The sequence below is a fragment of the Chenopodium album genome, chromosome 9 (assembly GCF_948465745.1).
Source record: "Chenopodium album chromosome 9, dcCheAlbu1.1, whole genome shotgun sequence".
Lineage (NCBI taxonomy): Eukaryota > Viridiplantae > Streptophyta > Magnoliopsida > Caryophyllales > Amaranthaceae > Chenopodium > Chenopodium album.
Genome location: NC_137842.1, coordinates 12,563,180 through 12,584,845, shown reverse-complemented (window position 1 = coordinate 12,584,845; position 21,666 = coordinate 12,563,180). Strand labels below are relative to the sequence as shown.

The 21,666-nt window shown below is 38.0% G+C and overlaps 2 protein-coding genes across 2 annotated transcripts in view; one reads left to right on the top strand and one right to left on the bottom strand.

Moving 5' to 3' along the window:
* LOC145558401 (tRNA ligase 1-like) overlaps positions 1–15,832 on the top strand; it is a 30,102-nt gene extending 14,270 nt beyond the window's left edge. The window contains exons 14-28 of the mRNA XM_081619630.1: positions 21–52; positions 1,002–1,174; positions 1,380–1,459; positions 2,626–2,691; positions 2,776–3,056; positions 3,602–3,709; positions 3,859–3,956; positions 4,819–4,879; positions 10,640–10,716; positions 10,806–10,877; positions 11,141–11,217; positions 12,905–12,985; positions 13,349–13,451; positions 14,286–14,444; positions 15,227–15,832. Of these exons, the coding sequence (XP_081475756.1) occupies positions 21–52; positions 1,002–1,174; positions 1,380–1,459; positions 2,626–2,691; positions 2,776–3,056; positions 3,602–3,709; positions 3,859–3,956; positions 4,819–4,879; positions 10,640–10,716; positions 10,806–10,877; positions 11,141–11,217; positions 12,905–12,985; positions 13,349–13,451; positions 14,286–14,444; positions 15,227–15,619 (1,861 nt within the window). The 3' untranslated portion in view covers positions 15,620–15,832. The remainder of the gene's footprint in view (positions 1–20; positions 53–1,001; positions 1,175–1,379; positions 1,460–2,625; positions 2,692–2,775; positions 3,057–3,601; positions 3,710–3,858; positions 3,957–4,818; positions 4,880–10,639; positions 10,717–10,805; positions 10,878–11,140; positions 11,218–12,904; positions 12,986–13,348; positions 13,452–14,285; positions 14,445–15,226) is intronic.
* A 1,313-nt stretch (positions 15,833–17,145) lies between these two features.
* Positions 17,146–21,448, bottom strand: LOC145559570 (plant UBX domain-containing protein 4-like). The gene is made up of 4 exons (XM_081620979.1): positions 20,868–21,448; positions 19,190–19,481; positions 17,800–17,895; positions 17,146–17,716 (listed from the first exon to the last, which is right to left on the bottom strand). The coding sequence occupies exons 1-4, from the start codon at positions 21,383–21,385 to the stop codon at positions 17,339–17,341; spliced, it is 1,284 nt and encodes a 427-aa protein (XP_081477105.1). The 5' UTR covers positions 21,386–21,448; the 3' UTR covers positions 17,146–17,338.
* Between the last annotated feature and the right edge of the window lie 218 nt (positions 21,449–21,666).

The window sequence follows — 21,666 nt, the reverse complement described above, 5'->3', positions numbered from 1 at the left end:
AAGGATGTTTGTGTCTTCAGGCGCAATCCTGGCTTATGGCCATTATATAGAGGTAAGTTTTTATCTGTTTTGAATTTGAATGTATTATTGATTTGATAGGTTTTTTAGTTGTTTGGTTTTGCATTTTGGGTAGAGGTATAAAGAAACACATACTTGTGAATACTAAACAGTCAGTAACTAATGCAGTTAAACGGTTTTGAAACACATACTCCTAACTAATTACTCCCTATGTCCCTATTTTTTGCCCCACTTGACTTTTTACGGTGTCCAAAACGCATCTTAAAACATATTTAACTCCATTTCTATATGCATAAAAATTATAAATTATAAAAACTTGATATTAATTAAATATATAGTGAGACGAATTTAACAAGACCCCACTTGACTATATTATCTCTTATATATTAACGAGAATTCACGGTAAATTTTTTTAAAATTTGACCCAATTATTTGCAATAGGGCAAACTGGAAAAGTATCTTCTAATATATGTAGAATTTTTTTTTTTTTTTTTTTTTTTTTTTTTTTTGGTGGGACACTTACAATTCAATAGAAATTTCGTGTATGATCGATTGATATATATATTTTCTAATATCATGTTAAATCTATTCATAATTTTAATAAAAAAAATATATATATATATCACAACAATTTTTTATTTTTTTTATCTATCTATGCATTACACTAACTTTTTTTTTTTCTTTTTTTTTTTGAAAGGATGCATTATACTAACTTTTGTTGGTTGTATGTTGATGTAGGGGAATTAGAATGTTAGCCATAATTTTGATATATTTTTTTTTTTAATTTTAAATTTTTTATTACATTTGTCATGTTTGTGTGCAAAATGTTGATGTTGCTCGATTTTGGCTTTTCTTTCATTTTTAGATTCTTTCTTGGATTAGATTATACTTAATTTATCAAGAATAAAATGTTCACCATTTAAGATGTGTATTATTGAATTGAACATCTCTATTGGAAGGTCTGAAAATAATTTGGTTTTCAGGTTTTTTTGTTGACATAAACTTATTTAAAGGAAGCAAGGATAAAGCTGCTGACAATGGGAAAGAAATGAGTGACGACAACAAAGTGAATGTTAGTAGTGATGCATCTGAAGCAGATTCACTAGCTGACGAGGATGCTAACTTAATGGTTAAATTGAAATTTCTCACATACAAGGTAGGTGAAAATGTCTTGATTGGTTAGGCTTCTTTCACATGCATGTACACCTGGAAGTTTGATGTTGATACTTTGCAAGTTTGCATCAACATTTAAATGCTATGAAGATGCTCGGTTTTAATTATGGTATATTGATGTCCTTTGATTATCAAATGATTGGTCTCTGGTTTTTGTGTGACCTTTCTTTGTTTATTGTCTGTTGCAGTTGCGAACTTTCTTGATCCGAAATGGTTTATCAATCCTTTTCAAAGATGGTCCTGCTGCTTACAAGGCATATTATTTGAGGTTAGCTACCTTTCAATATTGTTTCTATGAGACTTGAGGATAAAAAGAGAAATGATAAGATACATATGGCTTAGAATCCTCAAGACATTAATTTTAGCTATGACAGTATGACTCCTTACCTCTAGTGTTGGTTGAATCGTCAAGGTTACCATTAGTTGAAATTTAGTTTCTTGAAAAGACCAAGGCTGACTTGAGCATATATTTAGAAAACTTTTTCTCATTGTGGTCATTTTCTGTCTTTGTGTTACCATATCTTTTCTTTATGCTCTTTTCCTTAAAGCTCCTCCATCTAAAACAAAACTATCAGGGTAATAGCTGAACCATCTCTCTGAGGTGGTGAGACATATTATTTCTTTGTTTAAACCTTTAATAACTTGCGTAAGTTAATGCCATCAAGATGTATGCTTGTCAATTGACCTAGTTTTGTACTTGTTAGTTGAGTAATGTAGAGAATTTTTGAGAGCCTCATGGATAAGGTATTGTCAATTCCGATATATTCTAAAATAGCTCATTTGTTGATTTTTGGGGGATGGGGTTGGTCAGACTGCCGAAGAACTAGTATTCTAATTATACAACCACCAAAACCATCATTTGCATAATGTATCTTGTCACTGGAAGAGTATGAGTGGCTGAAATGTACCACTTCTCCCCCAAGTCATGAACGGTCACAATTCTCGGAGCATCAAAATATTTTACCGATGTAATGTTGCTAGTAAAAGTTGATCTGCAATGTCCTACCATAGTACCATGTATGAGTGATCACTGTGTGCCACCTACTTGCTGGCTCTTTTTGGCCTTATCCATGTGATTGGGATATGTTTTGGTCACTCTGCATGACCTTTGGATGGGTATTTTCTTAGTTTTCCTTTTCAAGGTCACATTAGATGGCTGTAGAAATTGCTTTATAAGACATGTTTTATAGTTGTTTGGTAATTATGGCTTGAGGAGAAGGATAGTGTTCTGAATGATGGATGTTGCCTGGTCTTAATGGGTAATGGTTGTGTCTTGTCTGCCTTATGATCTAGGAGTTTAATGTCTAATACATGTAATGGAAAAGCAGTAGAACTGTGAGTTTGTGATCTTTTTTATATATCAAAGGTATGATATAATGACTAGCTTTTATGGTGAACTATTGCCTTTCTTGATAAGAAATATTTGTATGGCAGACAAATGAAAATTTGGGGCACCTCTGCAGCAAAGCAAAAGGAATTAAGCAAGATGCTGGATGAATGGTAGTGCTGCCATTACTGGAAATATTATTATTATTTCTGTTTTTGTAGCTGTATTTGATATGTAATGCGGTGCTATCTTGAAAGGGCTGTCTATATAAGGCGGAAGTGTGGTCACAAGCAGCTGAAGTCTAATGTTTACCTCAGTGAGGCTGAATCTTTTCTTGAACAATATGCGAAAAGGAGCCCTGCAAATCGAACACTCATAGGTGCGGCTGGAAATTTGGTGAGATCTGAAGATTTCTTGGCCATTGCTGGTGATATGGATGAAGAGGGTGACCTTGAAAGAGAACGTGAGATAGAACCTATTTCACCATCTCCTACTAAAGAAGTTGTAAGAAAAGAAGGCCTTATAGTGTTCTTTCCAGGTTTCTACCTCTTCTCTACACGAAATAATTAGTGGCTTATGCCCCACAATGTATTTACCATTTACTACGATATAGAAAATTGATTAAGATTTAGGAGTGAAAGAAAAGTATTGTATGATTGTAGTACAATGTCCTTTCATAAATTTATGTGGAAGAGCATCAATTCCTTCATTACATCTCTCTTACTGTATTAACAATTAGTAGAATTAAGATTTACCATCATAAGATGTACATTCTACAATCCATGTAAAGTTCCAACCCTTCTAATTGTTATCCTTTCTAGTCTGCTGGAAAGAGAACTTATCTAACCAATTACCCAATTAATCCCATGATTTCAAGCAATTGTTTGACATTTCTTTACTGGTTTAAGATATGATGGGATTCATATATTTATTCTGATTAGGTGAATTATAGTTTTTCAGTAATGTGAATATAGTCAAATTTATATGCTACATTGCTTTCTAATAGGTGTTGATTTCTTCCATGATCTTTTCAGTGATGTGTTGCTTTTCTCATTTCTATTTTTACTTAATGTTTTCTCGCAGGAATACCAGGCTGTGCTAAGTCTGCACTTTGCAGGGAGCTGCTGAATAATCCGAGCGCTTTTGGAGAGGGTCGTCATGTCCAAAGTTTGATGGGCGATCTTACGAAAGGCATACTATTCTAACTATCTGTTGCATCCAATAGCGTAAATATGTTATGCCATCGAGTTCAATATTGATATGTCAATTTCACTGCCCTCTTAAGTCTTTATGATTTTGGATGTACTCGAATAGTTGGTGAATGAATAGTGTATTTGCAGGACGGTACTGGCAGAAAGTTGCTGAAGAGTGCAAAAGGAAGTCTGATTGCATTATGCTTGCAGACAAAAATGCACCAAATGAGGAAGTATGGAAGCAGGTAAGCACAAGTTCTATGGATAGTGTCCATTCCCTGTGAGGATGTCATCTCTTTTTCCTTTCATAATTTTTTTTATTTATTTTATTTTATTTTGTAATTTACTACTCTCTCCGTTCCCTAAAGTTCAACTTTTCTTTCTGTTTTGGGGCGCTTCAAAAGTTCAATTCACTTTAAATTTATTCCATTATAGGAAAAACCCTTTTACTACCTTACCTCTCTTACTGAAAGCCTGTTTACACCTTTCCACTCACTCTCGAAGTTTAACTTACTTTTATCCATCTTTTTCTTACACCCACTTACTTTTAACAAACCTTTTTTTAAAAAAAGTAGTGTACAATGAGTTGAACTTTTAAAAATTAAGGGTTTCATTGATTTTTTATATTTAAACGTTATCATAAAACTTGTATTATCTTGTTGTTATGAGATAACATTTGAGCTTTCTCACAAGTTACCTTTGAGCTGTTTCTTTGAGCTATTCATACTTCCTTAGAATCTAAAGTAATTCGTAAGCAGACTTGTGACTTGTTGTAGAAACATAAATATAAAATATTATACCTGTGTGTGTGTGTGTGTGTGTGTGGATTACTTGTATTTTACCAGCGAATATGTGTGTGTGTGCATTGCTTCGACGTTGCTAGCCTTTTTGGTCCTTTCCTATTGTTGTTAATATCTTTTTTTAGTAATTTTGTTTGTCATCCAGATTTATTTTTTCAAATGGGCATGTTTGCATCTGCTTGTCTGTTATATGTATTACCTGTGTTGCCAATGTACTGAATTCAAATGCCGTCCATTGTACTAGATCAATGGATTTTTGATATTTAGAATAGCTTGAGTGGATTTGAATGTTGCTCCTATATTGCAGATTGAGGAAATGTGCCGAAAAAGCAGGGCATCTGCCATTCCAGTTGTACCTGATTCTGAAGGTATCTTTGACTTCATCTCTTTGTAATCTGTCTACTGTAACCTTAAAGAATTATAATGAGAGCACGAGAAGGAGAAAACAAGATTTTGAAATATGAATGTGGAATAATGATGCTAGGTCTCTGCCAAATAATATGTTTGGCTGTATTGGACTTCAGTCAATCTTGCAGAATCCTTATCCAACCTTGTTAATTAGTTTTGATCCCCAGTACAATTCAAGTCCAACATAGGTTTCATATCCATTGCTTGTGATCTGAGTGAACCTGCACAACATATATGTTTCACCCTCTCTGATACAATTGTTGCGTGTTGTATAGACACGACTATTTATAAACCTATTTTGATCTGAGAATTTGACATCAGCCACTTCTGTGAAAATTCGAAACAATAGATACAAAACACCAACTTATGATTCCTGAAGCACAATGCTTAAGTAGAATACGACTATTAGCTATTCAACATAAACTTTGTGATTCATAACGCTGAAAAGAAAACGTCCATTACACTCCACAGTTGTCTTCTTAAATTTTTATGTGAATGCATAGTCTCTGGTGCGTGCTCTCACAAAGCCACAATTCGGAGAGCTATATTGCTTTCACCACTTTCTCTTTGAAATTTAAACCGACTCTGCTTTAAGTGTTCATTAAGAGTTGTCTCAAGTTGTGAGAACCATGGCTTGGTATGCTGAGTGGATGTATCATTCCTTCAGAAGCTCTTTTACAAGTGTACATTTATGAAGTGTGAGTTATAACTCTTTTTGTGCCCTCATGTTTGCTGTTGTCCTGTACTTTCATAAGTCTTCTTCCTTTACTATATTATATGTTTTATACTTTTATTTATAGCATTAGTTGTTATGTATCAATTCGGCCAATGTATTTCGAACAAGAGAATGTAATTAAAGGTTGAATGCTTGAGTACTTGATTGATTGAAGGTTGAATTACAAAGGATAAACATAACTTGAGGTTATGAATCTCATAGTGGCTTTAGGCTACAACTCTCTAATGTTTACTCTCAAATTTGTGGATACTTTTCTAAATGGACTTACTACCTTACATATACTCAAGCTTAAGGGATACATGTGATTACTAAGCTAAGAATGGAAAAACCATCAAATGACATTGTTGAAGTAGCTTGCTTTCTTTCCTTGAACTCTCTTAATTAGCTTTGTCCTGATGCTCATTGTCTCTGACCACCTTGGACCCTTGCTATCTCTGTTTTGCACGCCTTGAGTACACCTAAAGTGGTGGCTGACTTGGCTTCTGACCCCGTTGACCCATTCCATTACATCACTCCCCCCTTTGAGCTTCACCTTGTCCTCAAGGTGGAAGGAGGGAAAACGTAAATTGACAGTCTCGAACTCTTCCCATGTGGCTTCATAATCGGACAACCCATTCCAAGTGAGCAATACTTCGAGCACGAACACCGAATCCTTCTTTACCATGCGCACATTGAGGAGCTCTGCCGGTCCGACCACCAATTCCAAGTCGGGAGATAGCTGTTTCGGTATAGTTGGCTGACTTGGGAGGTTGCCAAGCGCTCTCTTTAGTTGAGAGATGTAAAATACAGGGTGTATTTTGCAATCACTTGGCAATTTCAATTTGTATGCAACTCTACAATTTGCTCCAGCACTTCGAAGGGCCCGTAAAATCTCGCGGCCAATTTCTCGAACGGTCTTCTAGCAAGGGACCTTTGTCTATACGGCTGGAGCTTGAGAAACACCTTTTCCCCAATTTCAAATTTGTCGTCCCTTCTCTGTTTATCCGTGTTGACTTTCATCACTTGTTGGGCTCGGTTTAGATTCATCCGTAGCTCGTCTAAAATCCCATCTCTCTCTTGCTGTTGACCATGGTTTGACCCGTTCCCAAACGCCACAACTTCGGCGGATCCCGGCCATACACCACCTTAAACGGTGTCATCTTGGTCGAGGTATGTGGCGAAGTGTTGTAGGAGTACTCCGCCAAAGGTAACCAACGGGCCCGACTTCGTGGTTGTTCGACGATGAAACACCTCAGGTAGGTCTCGAGGCTTTTGTTTACAATCTCAGTCTGCCCGTCAGTTTGGGAATGGTAGGTCGTGCTTCGCCAGAGGTGTGTCCCTTGTAATCGAAAAAGCTCCCTCCAAAAGATACTCATGAAAACTCGATCACGATCAGAAATAATTGATGCCGGGAACCCATGGAGGCGGACTACCTCCCTCCCAAACGCGTCCGCCACCTTGAGGGCGTTGAACGGGTGCTTTAACCCAATAAAATGGGCATATTTCGAGAGCCGATCCACCACCACTAACACGGAGTCTATTCCTCATGATAGGGCTAAACCTTCCACAAAATTTATGGAGATATACTCCCACACGGCCTCGGGAATTGGAAGAGGTTGTAGCAACCCGAGTGGACTTTGAGTGATGGTTTTGTTCCTTTGGCACATATCACATTCCCGAACGAACTTTCCGACGTCCTTTAGCATGTCGGCCCAAAACCAGTCAGCGGTGAGTCAGAGATAGGATTTTATCTCGCCGTCGTGGCCTCCCGTAGTGGTGCTATGATACTTCTTCAAAAGTAAAGGGATGTACTTAGAAGAAGCAGGCAGGACAATTTTGTTCTTATAAAATAGCCTAGACCCCTCTATGTGAAAGCCTTTTGGACCCTCTTTCCCTTCTTATAAGCCCAATACAATCTGGCCCAAACCTTTGTCTTCCTCCAATTCTTTTTCTAATTCAGCCCAGTCCACAAAGCAAGAGTGGATTAGGGCCCTAAACTCCCAACACTTCTTCTTCTTTCTTTCTTTCGATCTTTCTCACTGGTTGCATCAACAGAGCTTCGTCCTTGCGAGAAAGTGGGTCGGCCACCTTATTCGCGACGCTGGGTTTATAGTGTATGATAAAATCGAACCCCACCAACTTTCTCAACCAACGTTGGTACTCACCACCAACCTTTGTAGTTTATCGATAACCGAAATCGGATATTTATCGGGAACGGTTTCCTTGTTGAGTGCTCGGTAATCTACACAAAATCGCCAACATCCGTCTTTCTTCTTAACGAGCAAAACCAGACTTGAGAACGGGCTTGATGATGGTTTGATGATGCCGGACTCGAGCAATTCCTGCACGAGCCTCTCAATTTCATCTTTTTGAATTTGGGGGTATCTATAAGGCCTAACACTAATTGGGTCAGTCCTATCCCTTAACACATTAGAGTGCTCATGGCCTCTATTTGGGGGTAGCCCATTTGGCATTTGAAAGACCCCTTGAAATTGGTCCAAAACCTCCACTTAGAATGAAGGTGGGCCGTTTGGGCTTGGGCCCAATTCTCCTCCCTCCAATTTGTTACACTAAACCGCCTTTTTTCTCCTTCTTTAACACCCTCACCATAGCTTTGAGTGAAATTTGTGACTTTTCGAGGGTCGGATCTGGTGAGGGTGACCGGAACTCCACCCACGGTGAACTTCATGACATGGGTTCGCCAATTAGTAACCATGGCCCCTAACTTCTCAAGCCATTGAACCCCCAAGATCACCTCGGCACTACCTAGTGTGAGTGGAAAAAAGTCTTCGGTTATGGTAAGTCCACCAAGTAGCTCCACCTTGACTCCCCTACAAACTCCGCTACCCCGAATGGTGTCCCCATTTCCCAAGGATACGACAAATTCCCTACCTTGAGTTACGAGAATAGCCGCTTGCTCCACCGCCGATATCACTAAGAAATTATGAGTGGCCCCTGGTCAATCATTACTACTATCTCTTGCCCCTTGACTACTCCTCTCATCTTCATTGTCCTTGGGTTGTGTATCCCGATCACCAAACATAATGACATCGTTCCGGTTTCCTCTAGGGGGTGTCACTCTCCAACTCCGGCCCTTCTTCCTCCATCTCAACTTCCCCTTCCGTCACTATTAACACACTAAGCTCTTTCCTTTTGCATCAATGACCCACACCCACCTCTCATCACACCTAAAGCACAACCCTTTCGCCCTCCTTTCCGCCAATTCAAACTCGGTTAAACGCCTCGTTCCTCCGGTAGAATCTTGACTTGGGCCGCGGTTGGCCCGACCCACATTCACGGAGCCCATGTCTTGGGCGGCCCACTGCTGCTGCTGGGTAGCCCATAGGAAGCTATCAAGCCTCCCTTGCTCACAATTGGGTTGGGTTTGATTTGGGCTGGAATTGGATGGCCCAACAACAAAGCCCCCTTTCCAATTACTAATGGGTTTCTTGCCCTGTTGCACACGTTTCTTTTCTTCAATTCTTCCAGCCATTTCCATGGCCTTTTCAAGGTTGAGAGGGTTAAGGAGCCTAGACTCGGTTTTGATTTCTTTGTTCAACTGCCAAGCATGAGGCTTTCCGGCACGTCCTCTAGTGGCGCCGCCATCTCAATGAATTTCCGGCGATACTCCGCCACTGATCCCGACCCCTCTTGCGTAATCGCCAACCATTGTTCATGGAGGGTTCCCGAGTGTGAGGGGCGAAACTCGTTCAAAGCCCTTTGTTTAAGGTCCGGCCACCCATAAAACGGTCGCCGCTTCTGCTCCCACTGAAACCACTTTAGGGCGGCTCCATCCATCGCGACCACCGCTGCCTCCATCTTCTCTCTCTCCGTCAACTTGTAAAATTCGTAGTACATCTCGGCTCTTGCCGTCCAACTATTTGGATCTGTCCCGTCGAAGAGAGGCATTTCCAATTTCCGGTGTTTCCAATAGCCATGGCCACCACCGCCTCCATCGCCGTCCTCGTCCGCGCTTCTCCAGTCGCCGCTGGCCTGTTCTCCCCTACTACGGGCGATCCTAATGGTTGGAGACTTGGAGGGCTGGTTGTTGTTGGTGCTGTTTCTCCTTCTCCATTTGTTCCTACAGCTTCAGGATTTTTGCGCGGTCGATCGCGGCTTATGTGTCCACCGTGACCCGGAAGCGGTCAAGGCGGTCCTCTAGCCGTTCGACGGTGGCAGTCATCACCTCCTCTGTCTTTTTCCGCTCCTTCTCTATTTCTTTCCGCTCTTCTTCCATGGCTGCCTTAATAGCTGCCGACACGGGGCGAGTAAGGTTGTCATCTTGAGGTTGCAATTTTTCTTGGAGAATTGACATCTGCGTTGAAAGAGTGGCGAATGTTTCTTCTATGGCTGACAACCGTTGCGGGGTGTTGTCCTCCATGGTTGAGTTGTTCTCTTTTTTTTAAAAAAAAAAAAACTAGTACGGGGTGGTGGTTTACGGTATCGGCGGGCGCAGGACCACCGCTCTGATACCAAGTTGTTATTTATTAATTTCGGCCAATGTATTTCGAACAAGAGAATGTAATTAAAGGTTGAATGCTTGAGTACTTGATTGATTGAAGGTTGAATTTCAAAGGATAAACATAACTTGAGGTTATGAATCTCATAGTAGCTTTAGGCTACAACTCTCTAATGTTTTCTCTCAAATTTCTGGATACTTTTCTAAATGGACTTACTACCTTACATATACTCAAGCTTAAGGGATACATGTGATTACTAAGCTAAGAATGGAAAAACCATCAAATGACATTGTTGAAGCAGCTTGCTTTCTTTCCTTGAACTCTCTTAATTAGCTTTGTCCTGATGCTCATTGTCTCTGACCACCTTGGACCCTTGCTGCCCCTGTTTTGCGCGCCTTGAATACACCAAAAGTGGTGGCTGACTTGGCTTCTTGACCCCGTTGACCCATTCTATTACATTAGTTTATGACATACTACAGTAAAGTTTCTCTGTTTACCATTTTCCTGGATTGATGTAACTTAACGGTGGGTTTCCTGTTGTGCAGGCACTGATTCAAATCCTTTTTGTTTGGATGCATTATCTGTTTTTATGCTACGCGTGCTTCAACGAGTAAATCATCCGGTACTGCTTTTTTTCAATCTTGTTTGGATGAGGTTATTTATCAAATTAACTCATACTAAAGATTATTTCTTGTTTTCTATGTGGGGCAGGGAAACCTTGACAAGGCATCTCCTAATGCCGGTTATGTATTGCTTATGTTTTATAACTTATATGAGGGCAAGGTATGATAGTGTCACCTATCTTGAAATGATCTTCAAGTTCATGCATTTACATGTGTCAATTGGACTATCCAAAATTCACATTACCTATTTGTTTAAACATTTGTCACTGTAACTATGATCTTCTTCCATCCACCTTCCCCAAATACCAATATGCAGCAAAGTAGGAGAATCTGATTGGCATGGAGTTACTAAATTATTTGATTCCAGTGTAGCTACTTTGAGAATGTCCTAATTATTTTACTATTTTGATCTTTTCTCCCTAGAGCCATAAAGAGTTTGAAGCTGAATTAATTGAACGCTTTGGTTCTGTTGTGAAGATGCCTTTGCTCAAAGCTGAAAGGTTTGTGTCTTCCTAAAATGGAAAATCTTTGTTTATTACTATTTTTTCTTTCCTAACTCAGAAATCTCTATGTTTGCAAAAAGAGAGTTCTAGATGTTCTTTTGTGCTCTGGTTCTTCTTTAACATATGCAGAGGCCTTTTTAAGTCTGACTTGTAAATGGGCATACGCCACTGTCTTCTTCTCTACCTCACCATATAAGCCACTAGCAAATGATGCTGTCTATTTAGGATAAGACCAACAATGACATCTGGGTGTTCGCCTTCACTGGGCTTAGGGAGCTCAGGGAATTTTTAGTCATAGAACATCTCTGGACTCCTGCATTTAGGAATAGACTGTCCTAGATTGCCTAACTTAAAGCTCATTTTACTTGGATATTCTCTATGTATGTGTTTAAAGATGAGAGGAAAATGTTCCTATCAATTGTACTACCTCCGTTACACAATAGTTTCAATGTTTATATGCTCATAAACCAATGAATTGGGTAAATAGATGAGATTGGACAAGTATTTAAGTGCCCAATGTGCATCATTCTAATTTTACTGCTCTGCTTCAAGGTACACCTTAACTGTGTAAATTAAATGGGAGTAATTAATTGTTAAGGGGTTGTTTGAAGTTTTAAAAATTGTTTTATAAATTTAAGTGGGATAAGGGTACTTGTGGCGTTTGACCTAAAACTTTACTAAAGAAGCAAACTAGAGTAAGGTTCAGGATAATTTGTATTGAATTGTTTTATAAATTGGATGAACTCAGGAAAGGATTTCTGTAATGACAGCAATTAGAGTAAGGTTGAGGATAATTTGTATTGAATTGATCAACGTAATCACTCAATACCCCTTTTGTTCCAGAGGAAAGGAGCTCTCTCACTACGCAAATGCTTAATAATATTCTTTTTGATGATTATTACAGCAGAGGCCACTTAAATACGACTAGTTTTCCCTCACATCCCACTAACAGAAAAGATTCCCCATAACAAACTTTTCTAACAGAACTTGACACCTCAGCCCCTCACCTATCAATTGAATTTGGTGCCCTTGCCCTGCTTCCTCCTTGCATAAGTGAACACTACTGCAGGCCTCGGTGCATTCGTTGCAAAATTTTTAAAAGTAACCAATGTTATTATGACACGTGTTTATTAACCTATACAACCAGTTACCCCCTCACATTAACAGCTTAATTTGAAAATATAAACTTACTCTTTAACTCTTAGTTAATCAAAAGGGTTGACTCATTTTCCTTTTTAATATTCATGAACCAAAAGCTTCTATAAATGATTGAATTTACAAATTAAAAAACTTTAGAAAAGAAATACGCTGACTATAAAAGTATGAAGAAAGTTCAAGCAAAGATTTTTTTGTGCAAAGGATATTCTAAAAGATTTACTGGTCTTCCACTGCATACCCATGTCACGGCGTTTTCAGGCATGAAACAACCTTTCTTGAGGCCTATTCAAATTCCTATGCAAATCCCCATATCAAAGGTGAACTTAGTTCGAATCTTGTTGGCTTCCTAGCCTCTCACAACTCAAAATAAATAAGGCTATCAACAAATGCTCCTTTTAACACAAACCAATATGAATTTTGAATGGTATATCATTCATGAAGCTGGTGTTATCTGTTGATTTGTTTTATGGTATGAAATTTTTTAGGGGCACATTATATGACTATTTGTGAATTTTTTATTACTTAGGGCTTCTCTACCTGATCCTGTGAAATCCGTGCTGGAGGAAGGGATCAACCTATACAAGCTACATACAAAGCGACATGGAAGGTTTGTGTTTGATGCGATATGTTATATTGTTTTGTGCTCGCAGTATTCAAATCAGACCATGGCTTACCATGTGTCTTATTAGAATTATGATTTTTCAAGTACAAATTCTTATCGGTTAATAGGATTTTTGTGACCATATCTAAATGAAATTTCAGTTCATTGACGGTTTCTTTACACATTAGTAAGGAATTAAATGATTTATGTCATTGAATAACGGAAATTGAACTTTTTGCTACAGAATTCGTTTATGAAAAAATAAATGAAAGAAAAGCGATGAATTGATCTCCTGAACTCATAAAGCTCTATATAGTTTTTCCCTTTTGTTTGAGATGTCTTAGATTTTGAGCTGTTATTAAAATGCAGAATGGACTCGACTAAAGGCTCCTATGCAAAAGATTGGGCAAATTGGGAAAGGCATATGCGAGAGACTTTATTGTGCAATTCTGAATACCTCAACTCTATTCAGGTTAACCTTTTCTTTTATTTTTGGTTGCTATTTTTTTTAAGAAATTGGAATTTTTATTAACATCATCTTGAGTTTTTATCATTCCAGGCTTCTCTCTGGGTTTACATTGCTTTTTACTGAAGTATTGATTGATAAATTAGGCCATTGAATTTTGATATCACCTGTTGAAGGACATAGATTATTGCATTACATGCTGTTTAAACAACTATTCTAACAGTTGTAATTGAGAGGAACTGAGGGAATAGTTATAATATATTATAATAACCTGTAGGGTGCTGTTAGAGAATGTTTTAGTCAAAATATAGTGGTTACTGAAATTGTTAACAAACAAAATTATATCTGTGTGTGTGTTGTTGGGGGGGGGGGGGGATGAGGGGGTACGGTGAGGTTTCATGGTGGGAAGTTGGGATGAAGGGGTGGGGTTTTGCCGTTTCAAAGATGGGGTGCGGTGGGGTTTGGTTCAGGGTTTGGACCATGCAGTGGGTGCGTGGAGGGGTTCGAGTGAGTGTGTTTTGATGATTACAAAGGTTACTAACTCTAAGATTAACAATTCACTGTATAATATCTTCTAGTAGTCCCTCACTCTCTAGTAAAGGCTAACATTGCCTCTTTTTTTCGCAAATCCTATGAACGGAAACATTCACGATATATAGACTTTAGGTCTGGAATAAATTATTATGTCATTTGATTATGATTTTTTTTTTCTTTCAAATAACAGCAGAATATTCTGAAACATTAAGTGCTGAATTGCAGTTGAAGATTAATGTTTAAGGTCACTATTATTTGCATGTACTAATTCCAAAATTGGCTGAGGATTGTATTTGTATTTTACAGGTTCCATTCGAGAGTGCTGTGAACAGTGTGTTGGAGCAATTAAAAACAATTGCAAAAGGTGATTATATAACTCCTAGTTCTGAAAAGAGAAGGCTTGGAGCAATTGTCTATGCTGGTGTCAGTTTGCCTGTTACTGAAATAGGCCATCTTCTTAGTTATGTAAGTGTTTACAAATCATTCAATATTTATAATGGATCTGATGCTTGCATTGCATATTAGTCTTAACTTCAATTGTTACATTTGCTATCTATTGACTAGTTAGGCTTGTTACAGTCGTTTCAAACATATTTGCCTTTTCTTTGAAGTCCTTGAATCAGTATTGAGGAACTTAAATCCAAAAAGAAAGATGTCATGGGACTACGCCTTTTTGTTTCCTCCCTTTATTCCTTTTTAAGCTTTATAGGTAGTTATTTGATGTGGAGTTTATTTCAGAACCCACGCTGGTATTTACTCTAGTATTACCTATGACAACATTTCTAAGATTTGATACTTGGTGCTCATACTGTTAGTCGTGTCTCACGAATCTGTCAACCTCCTTTCTTCGGTATAGTTGATCCTGTTTTCTGCATTTAATTTTGTGAATCTAATATTTTTTGAAGATGCCAGTGACATGTTCCCATCTTACAATGGATACAGTTCAATGATTGTTAAAGTTTTATGATAATATTTTCATGTCCTCGACCATATATTCATAAAACCAGCGACTTTATAACCCAAATCTGTTGACCCTCCATAATTTTGGTACCAAAAGCGGTTAGCGGTAATTCAAAGGTAGGGGAGTGTCCTTATTTAACCTACCTAAACTGGAGGGGCTAACTTGTATTTTTCTGAATTTGTAGTTATCATGTATGACCCTAATATTTAGTACTCGATATTTGGAGGCTCATTTCTGGCTTTATCTTGTATATTGATATTTGCAGTTTGTTTTGCCTCATCTGCAGATTGCTGATTACGACTCCAAGGTTGAACCTTTTTTTAGTGACAAGAATTTGGAAGTCAACCTCCGGAAGGCTCATGTTACTCTTGCTCATAAGAGAAGTCATGGTGTCATAGCAGTGGCTAACTTTGGTCAATTTCTTAACCGAAAAGTAGACGTCGAGTTGACCGCTTTGCTGATGTCTGATAATATGGCTGCCTTGGAGGCACGCATTGGCTCAGTGGATGATGAAAAGATTGAATCCAAGAACGAATGGCCTCATGTTACGTTGTGGACAGCACCAGGAATTGCGGCCAAAGAAGCAAATGCTTTACCTCAGTTGGTGGCACAGGGGAAGGCATCTCGTATTGAAATTGATCCCCCTGTTGTTATAGTAGGCGAAGTGGATTTTTTTTAGTGTAGTTCTTTCTGATGTCCCTTGAGCCTTTGTAATTGATTTGTGCATTTGCGGCTAATAGATGTAGTAATGTTGATATCTAGTTGAAAATTTTGGTAGGACATTGTTAGAGTTTTGCGGTACTCTTGGTTAAATAAATGGAAAAATGTTATTGAAGAATATCTGTTCTTGCTTCCATATGCCCATGTTCTAATTGATACTGAAGTTGGTTAATTCTGGTGACTTTCTTGAACTCCTATGGTAGGTTGTAAATGTTGGCATACAGAGTAGCGATTAAGCCCTAATAGGCTAATAGTTGTCAACTGTGCAATCACAGTATAACATAATTTTTGGATCAAATTATTTTTGGACCAGTCACCGGCTAAGTTATATATTGGTAATTGGGATTTTTGAATTTGGGCGAATGTTTATACAAATTATCGCTATGGGTTTAACTTATTTATTTATTTTTTTAATAGGATAATAAATTAAAGACTAGGTTAAACATTAGAAATAAAGAGTTAGGGTTATTACTTTAGCATATCATCTTACTCAAAAATGTTTTGATCTTGCACAACCACCACTGCAAGGGAAGCATTGTATTGGTAATCCTTTGTCAATAAGCAAAAAAATAAGAACGCATAATGTTTGGTGACTAAAAGACAATTAATGTTTGTATACGTAAACTCTAATTGCGTCCAAAATATAATGTTTTTTACAAAGTAATTAAGAAAAACTCTAATGAGTTTATTTTAGTTGACAACAATTTGGATAGCATAAAATGAAAATTTTGCCAAACTTTAAGTTAACGATGCTAATACAACATGACAAAAATTTGGATAGCATAAAATGAAATTTCTGACAAGTAAACTAGAACGAAGGTGAGTACAGTAATTAATATAAGCTGAATAATTATGATACTAGTAGAAGGAATTACGATAGGAGGAATTATTTCAGTGGACAATTGATAGAATGGAAGAAGGTTAATACTAATCAATTATAACCCCAAAAACTTCCCCAAGTATCCAGTAAATGCTTCTTTGACACCTCAACGTTCCTGCATTTCAACTTACAAGACCTTACATAGTGTTCAAACATTCAAACCCTTATATCCCTCTTCTTCTCCCCTCTCCAATCCACCATACAAACATGAAACACCCCGCCAAACCAACACCACACCTCAACGATTCAACCCCCATCACAATTGGCACCGCTGACCTTACATGATCTACACACCTACGCAACAACCAAAGAAAATACCAAATGGCAGAGATGTGGATTTGGTGATTATACAGTAAAAAAATGTCCGTGTGTGGTTGAGGGTGGTGGTGGTAAATGGGTATAGGGAGGAGAGGTTTTGGTAGGGCCGTGTAGGTGGCGACTAGAAAGTGGTGCTCTTGGAGGCTGTGGAGAATAGACATGAGAATTCAATCTGATGGGGGTGGTGGGTGGAAAGGAGGCAGAAGTGGCGGGCTGGCGACTCTGGTTATCCTTGGAAGGATCTAACACAACCATGCCATGTGCTCCATCAAATAGCAATTCAGAAATGATATGCTGTAAAAAAAATTGCAACCAGTTATGTTGAAACACTATGATGAAAACTATGATGCAATGTGCTCCATGAAATTTACAGCCACTAAACTTTCTAGCAATCATTTGTTAATCTTTGCTAAACGAGTAGACTTCTGGCCTCTTAGCCAATGTAGCAGCAGACAAAGAAGCCAAGGCAACAAAGTTCGGCTAGAATTTCTGGATGACAACAGAGTTGGCAAGACCAGCCTGCTCTATAGTCTGCTCAAGATCAGTTAGTTGCCTGGGAGGAAATCCCATCATCTGCAGCGTATAAACTCCTGTTCTAGCTGGCCTTGATGCATCAATGAAGGCATGGATATCTCTTATAGTGTGATGATAATTGAAACGTGAGACCATACGAGTCCCATCAGCTAACCTAAGCTGGATAGAGGTTGATGGTAGTTTATCATCCACGACTAGGCCCATCACAGGGGCTGGAGCAGAGCTGCGAGCAGTTACAGCAGCAGAAGAGTCAGAAGGGGTCGAGTGGCTAGTACCCAACGTTCTTCCAACGCCCTGGAATGGAACTTTTCGTTTTTGTGGTTCCTGCATGAAGTATAAGTTATTGAACTTTACAACACAAAATCAACATGGCCAAAAGAATAATGCAAGTGAACGAAAAAACATACAGGGCAGTTCTCATTCCTCCTCACAAGATTACAATGGACTGCAGTCTTCCTGTCTGCTGGCTCTAGTTCTTTCGGGCACTCAGAATTTGTAATGCTCTGCACAAGATAATTTTTTACATAAGCAAGCATACACAATGCCAAATTATCAACTTCAAGATACTTACAGCAAAATCACTCACAAAAAACTATCAACTGAATTAAATAAAAATAAAACTATCATACTTAAATACTGGAAACATCATCTTCCCAATACCAAGCTGTTAGCATGTGAAGGAGAGAAGTGTATAAATCTTTTATAAGTTAATAATGGTTTTCCAGGTTCTAAAGACAAATTTTAGTCCCAACCAACAAGTCGACAACTTATAAGAAGAAATTGTGGCATTAAATCTGTTGTGGGTGTAACAATTGAGTGTATTTTGTCCTTTTCATCTTATAATTACAGCGCACTTGTTTAAATTTAATATGTAATTAAAAAAAATAAAAAAATAAAAAATCCTGACGGGAGATCCATTGTCTTGACGATTGAAGCACAACATATGCAACTACTCAAAATGAGGGTCTTAGATTCCATAATTGTTAAGTTCGCTTTCACATATAATTTATGAAAAGCATATATTACAAATCAAACTTATGCCAAATCATCACCAAGTGTCTGACTGTCGAGTGTCATGTAGTAAAGTCTAGTGAAAGACTACGCCTTCCATATACATCCTCCATTCCATTTAACTCGCAACAATTTAACACTTGCCATTATTCGCATACTCTGTATTAGTGTTTGACCATCTTTAGGGATTGACATGTAAGTTAAAAGTATAGCCGGGAATTCGGGATCTTGTTAGACTCATCTCAATGTATATTATCATAATATCAAGATTACATAAGTTTTACTTAATCATAATTAAAGATATTTATGATTGAAGTTAAGCATCGGCAAACTTGAAAGTCCAATTATTGCAAGTTATATATATAGACATAAGACGTGACAACAAAACTCAGACAAAGGTAGTACATGTTTACACATTTAGATAACATTAAACCTTCTTTTTATAACACAATATATTTAGGACCTTCCCCTAAATGGTGTTTTCAAAGGTTTCGGCATAAACATACATATTTTCCACTAACCTATTGTAGTCTGTTAGCCTCTTACATATTAATTGCTGGGATCATTTTTTTTTTTAAAGTTTTTTTTAAAACAACACTGGAACCCTATTGACCTATAGAAACTGCCTCACACTCATCAAATAGAATATATTGATGATGTATGCCAAGAAAAAATATCACAGCTCTTCATCCGTCAAATACATAGTAAAAAAAAAAGGTAGGAAACAAAAAAGGAATAAAATCATCCGATGACCATTGTAAATTACAGACAAAATTTGGAGGTTACCTGCAAAAATGGAGCATTTTCTACGTCATCAAATCTCCTACAAGGCCCATCATCAACTGTGAAACCATTACGCCATAAGGTGATAGTATGAGTGATAGTTTCAGGAGCCTGCTCGGAAGGAGAAGATGACAGCATCTCTCCTGAGAGTAACCTAGCTGTTCCAGTAAAGCTTCTTGAGCTTGAAGATGGTTGTTGAGCATCAACTGGTGCCTCGATACTTCCCACACGTCTAGCTTGCTCAAAAATTGCTTCAGCATTAATATCCTTGGAAGGATCTTGCACGACCATGCCACTGCAAGAGAAGCATACAGATTTATATCTTAACCAAGAATCCGAAATTTACATGAGCTAGTAACTTCATTCCAACACTAGAAAAATGAACAATTTTATGTGAAACAAAGATTTTGCACCATAAGTGAAAGAATCTGAAACCTTTATATTCCAACAAAGAATCATAACCTCTTTCCAGCATTTACACAACAGTATAACACACATCAAACAGGACAAGCCCGTGATAATCTGAATTTACCAAAGCATAAAAAAGGTCACGGAGTCCAACAAATCAATGCTCTTTGACTTTTGGGTTACAGTGGACCAAAACAAAAGGGTCCATTAAACTACCTGCGTTTAGAGACGTGAAAAAAACATATTAGGATGGTCAGCCAATTCGGCATCTTAGGGGTAAATTTTCATACATCGTCTCCCTTGCCCATCTAGAATGGGACCTTCTTTAGAAGAAGTAGAGTACTAGGTGTGGTCGTTGTCTAAACATTATCAATTTAAGTTCTAAACTTGCATCATGCATAAAGCACCATCCTACAAGTGAGTAAATGAGAGGGGAAGAGAGGCAAAAGCACAAGTGCACAACCCCATGAAAGAGATCTGAAATTCAAATAAAAACAGCATACATTGTTCCATACGGTATACTTGCGTCAGAAAGGAAAATACCAAGTTTCATGACCTTTTCATCAAACATGAACTAGTCTTATTATGAATATAATCCACTAACGAACTTGTAAATTCTAATAAAAAAAAAAGTAACTGTTTTGATCATCTATGCCCCAACAGAGAGTAGAGGCAGAAATCTCTGCAAAAAAGATTCAACTGGCTATCCATGATTAACCCTATATCCAAATGTATGTTGTATATCTAAACACAACTAGTTAGCAAGCTACATTCAATCATTCAATCACGAACCAAAAATTCAAGGTTGGCATTAGGTAAGCCAAATTTAACTTACAACAAAATCAGGGCTCGAATTGAAGACTATACTCACTCAGAAATCTTATCAACAAGAGGCAAATCAGAATAGAATTATTGATCTTCCAAACCTTTTGAGGATCTCCAAAACATTTCTCAAATACTATCAAAATGTGTACATCAATTTTATAAACATGACAATTAAGTTGCAAAGCAGTAGTAAATTAACAAAAATATATCAGCAATTCAAGGGTAGCAGTAACTGTTCATCCAATTCATTCAAGATTCATCAAAAAAGTACTGATAGACCTTCAATTTTCATCATTCTTCGTCGTAAATTAAATACTCCCTCCGTCCCCAATTAATCACATCACTTTCCTTATAAACTCGTCCCGAATTACGAATTCAAAACAGATAGAGTAACAAAATTAAAACCCTAACAATCAAATTAATCAATCCAAAATCAATTAGGGCGTACCTTTTCTGACCACCAGTGAAGAACTGAGCAGGACGATCACCATCAGAATCACTATCAGAACCAGCAGCACTGAGATCAGCAAAAGTACGAACACCTCCAACACGACGACGAGTCCTGGAATCAGAGCTTCTTGCATTGTTATCATCGTTGTTATCGGCAGTTCTCCGAGATCGGAGACTGTACTGCGATCGAGCTCCGGCGGGAGGAGAATGCGAGCGAGAGCGAGAAGGAGAAGGAGAGAGAGAAGCAGAGGGAGAAGAAGGAGGGATGAAATCAGCATCAGCAGCACCAGCGTCGTCGTCGGCGGCGGTTGTGGCGGCGGGAGGAGGGGCGGAGGAGGACTCGAAGAAGGTGGAGACGGCGGCGTCGACGTCGAAGTTGTGGCTTTCGAGGAAGAATTGGGCTTCTTCGAGAGTGGAGGAGGTGATCTCCATGAAAGTGTTGATGGAGTTTTGGTGGGACGCCATTGATGAGATTGTTGCAGCAGCTTCTTGTTCTGGGTTTGGTATGGGTTCCATGCTTGTTTTGATGTGTTTTCAGGATTTTTAGGTTTCTCACTTTTGCTTTGGAATTGTTGGGATGGATTAAAGAGATTTTTTTTTTTTTTTTTTTTTTTTTTTTTTTTTTTTTTTTTTGCAATGAAAAATAAATTTAATTGTGACGTGAATTCTGTGTGGCTAGCTACATAAAATAAATCTAAAATTAAATAGATTGAAGACTCATTAACAAATCTAAAATTAAGAGTAAGAAGGTAAGAATAACCAAATTCAATCAAGGGGTAATATCCATGAGATGAGTC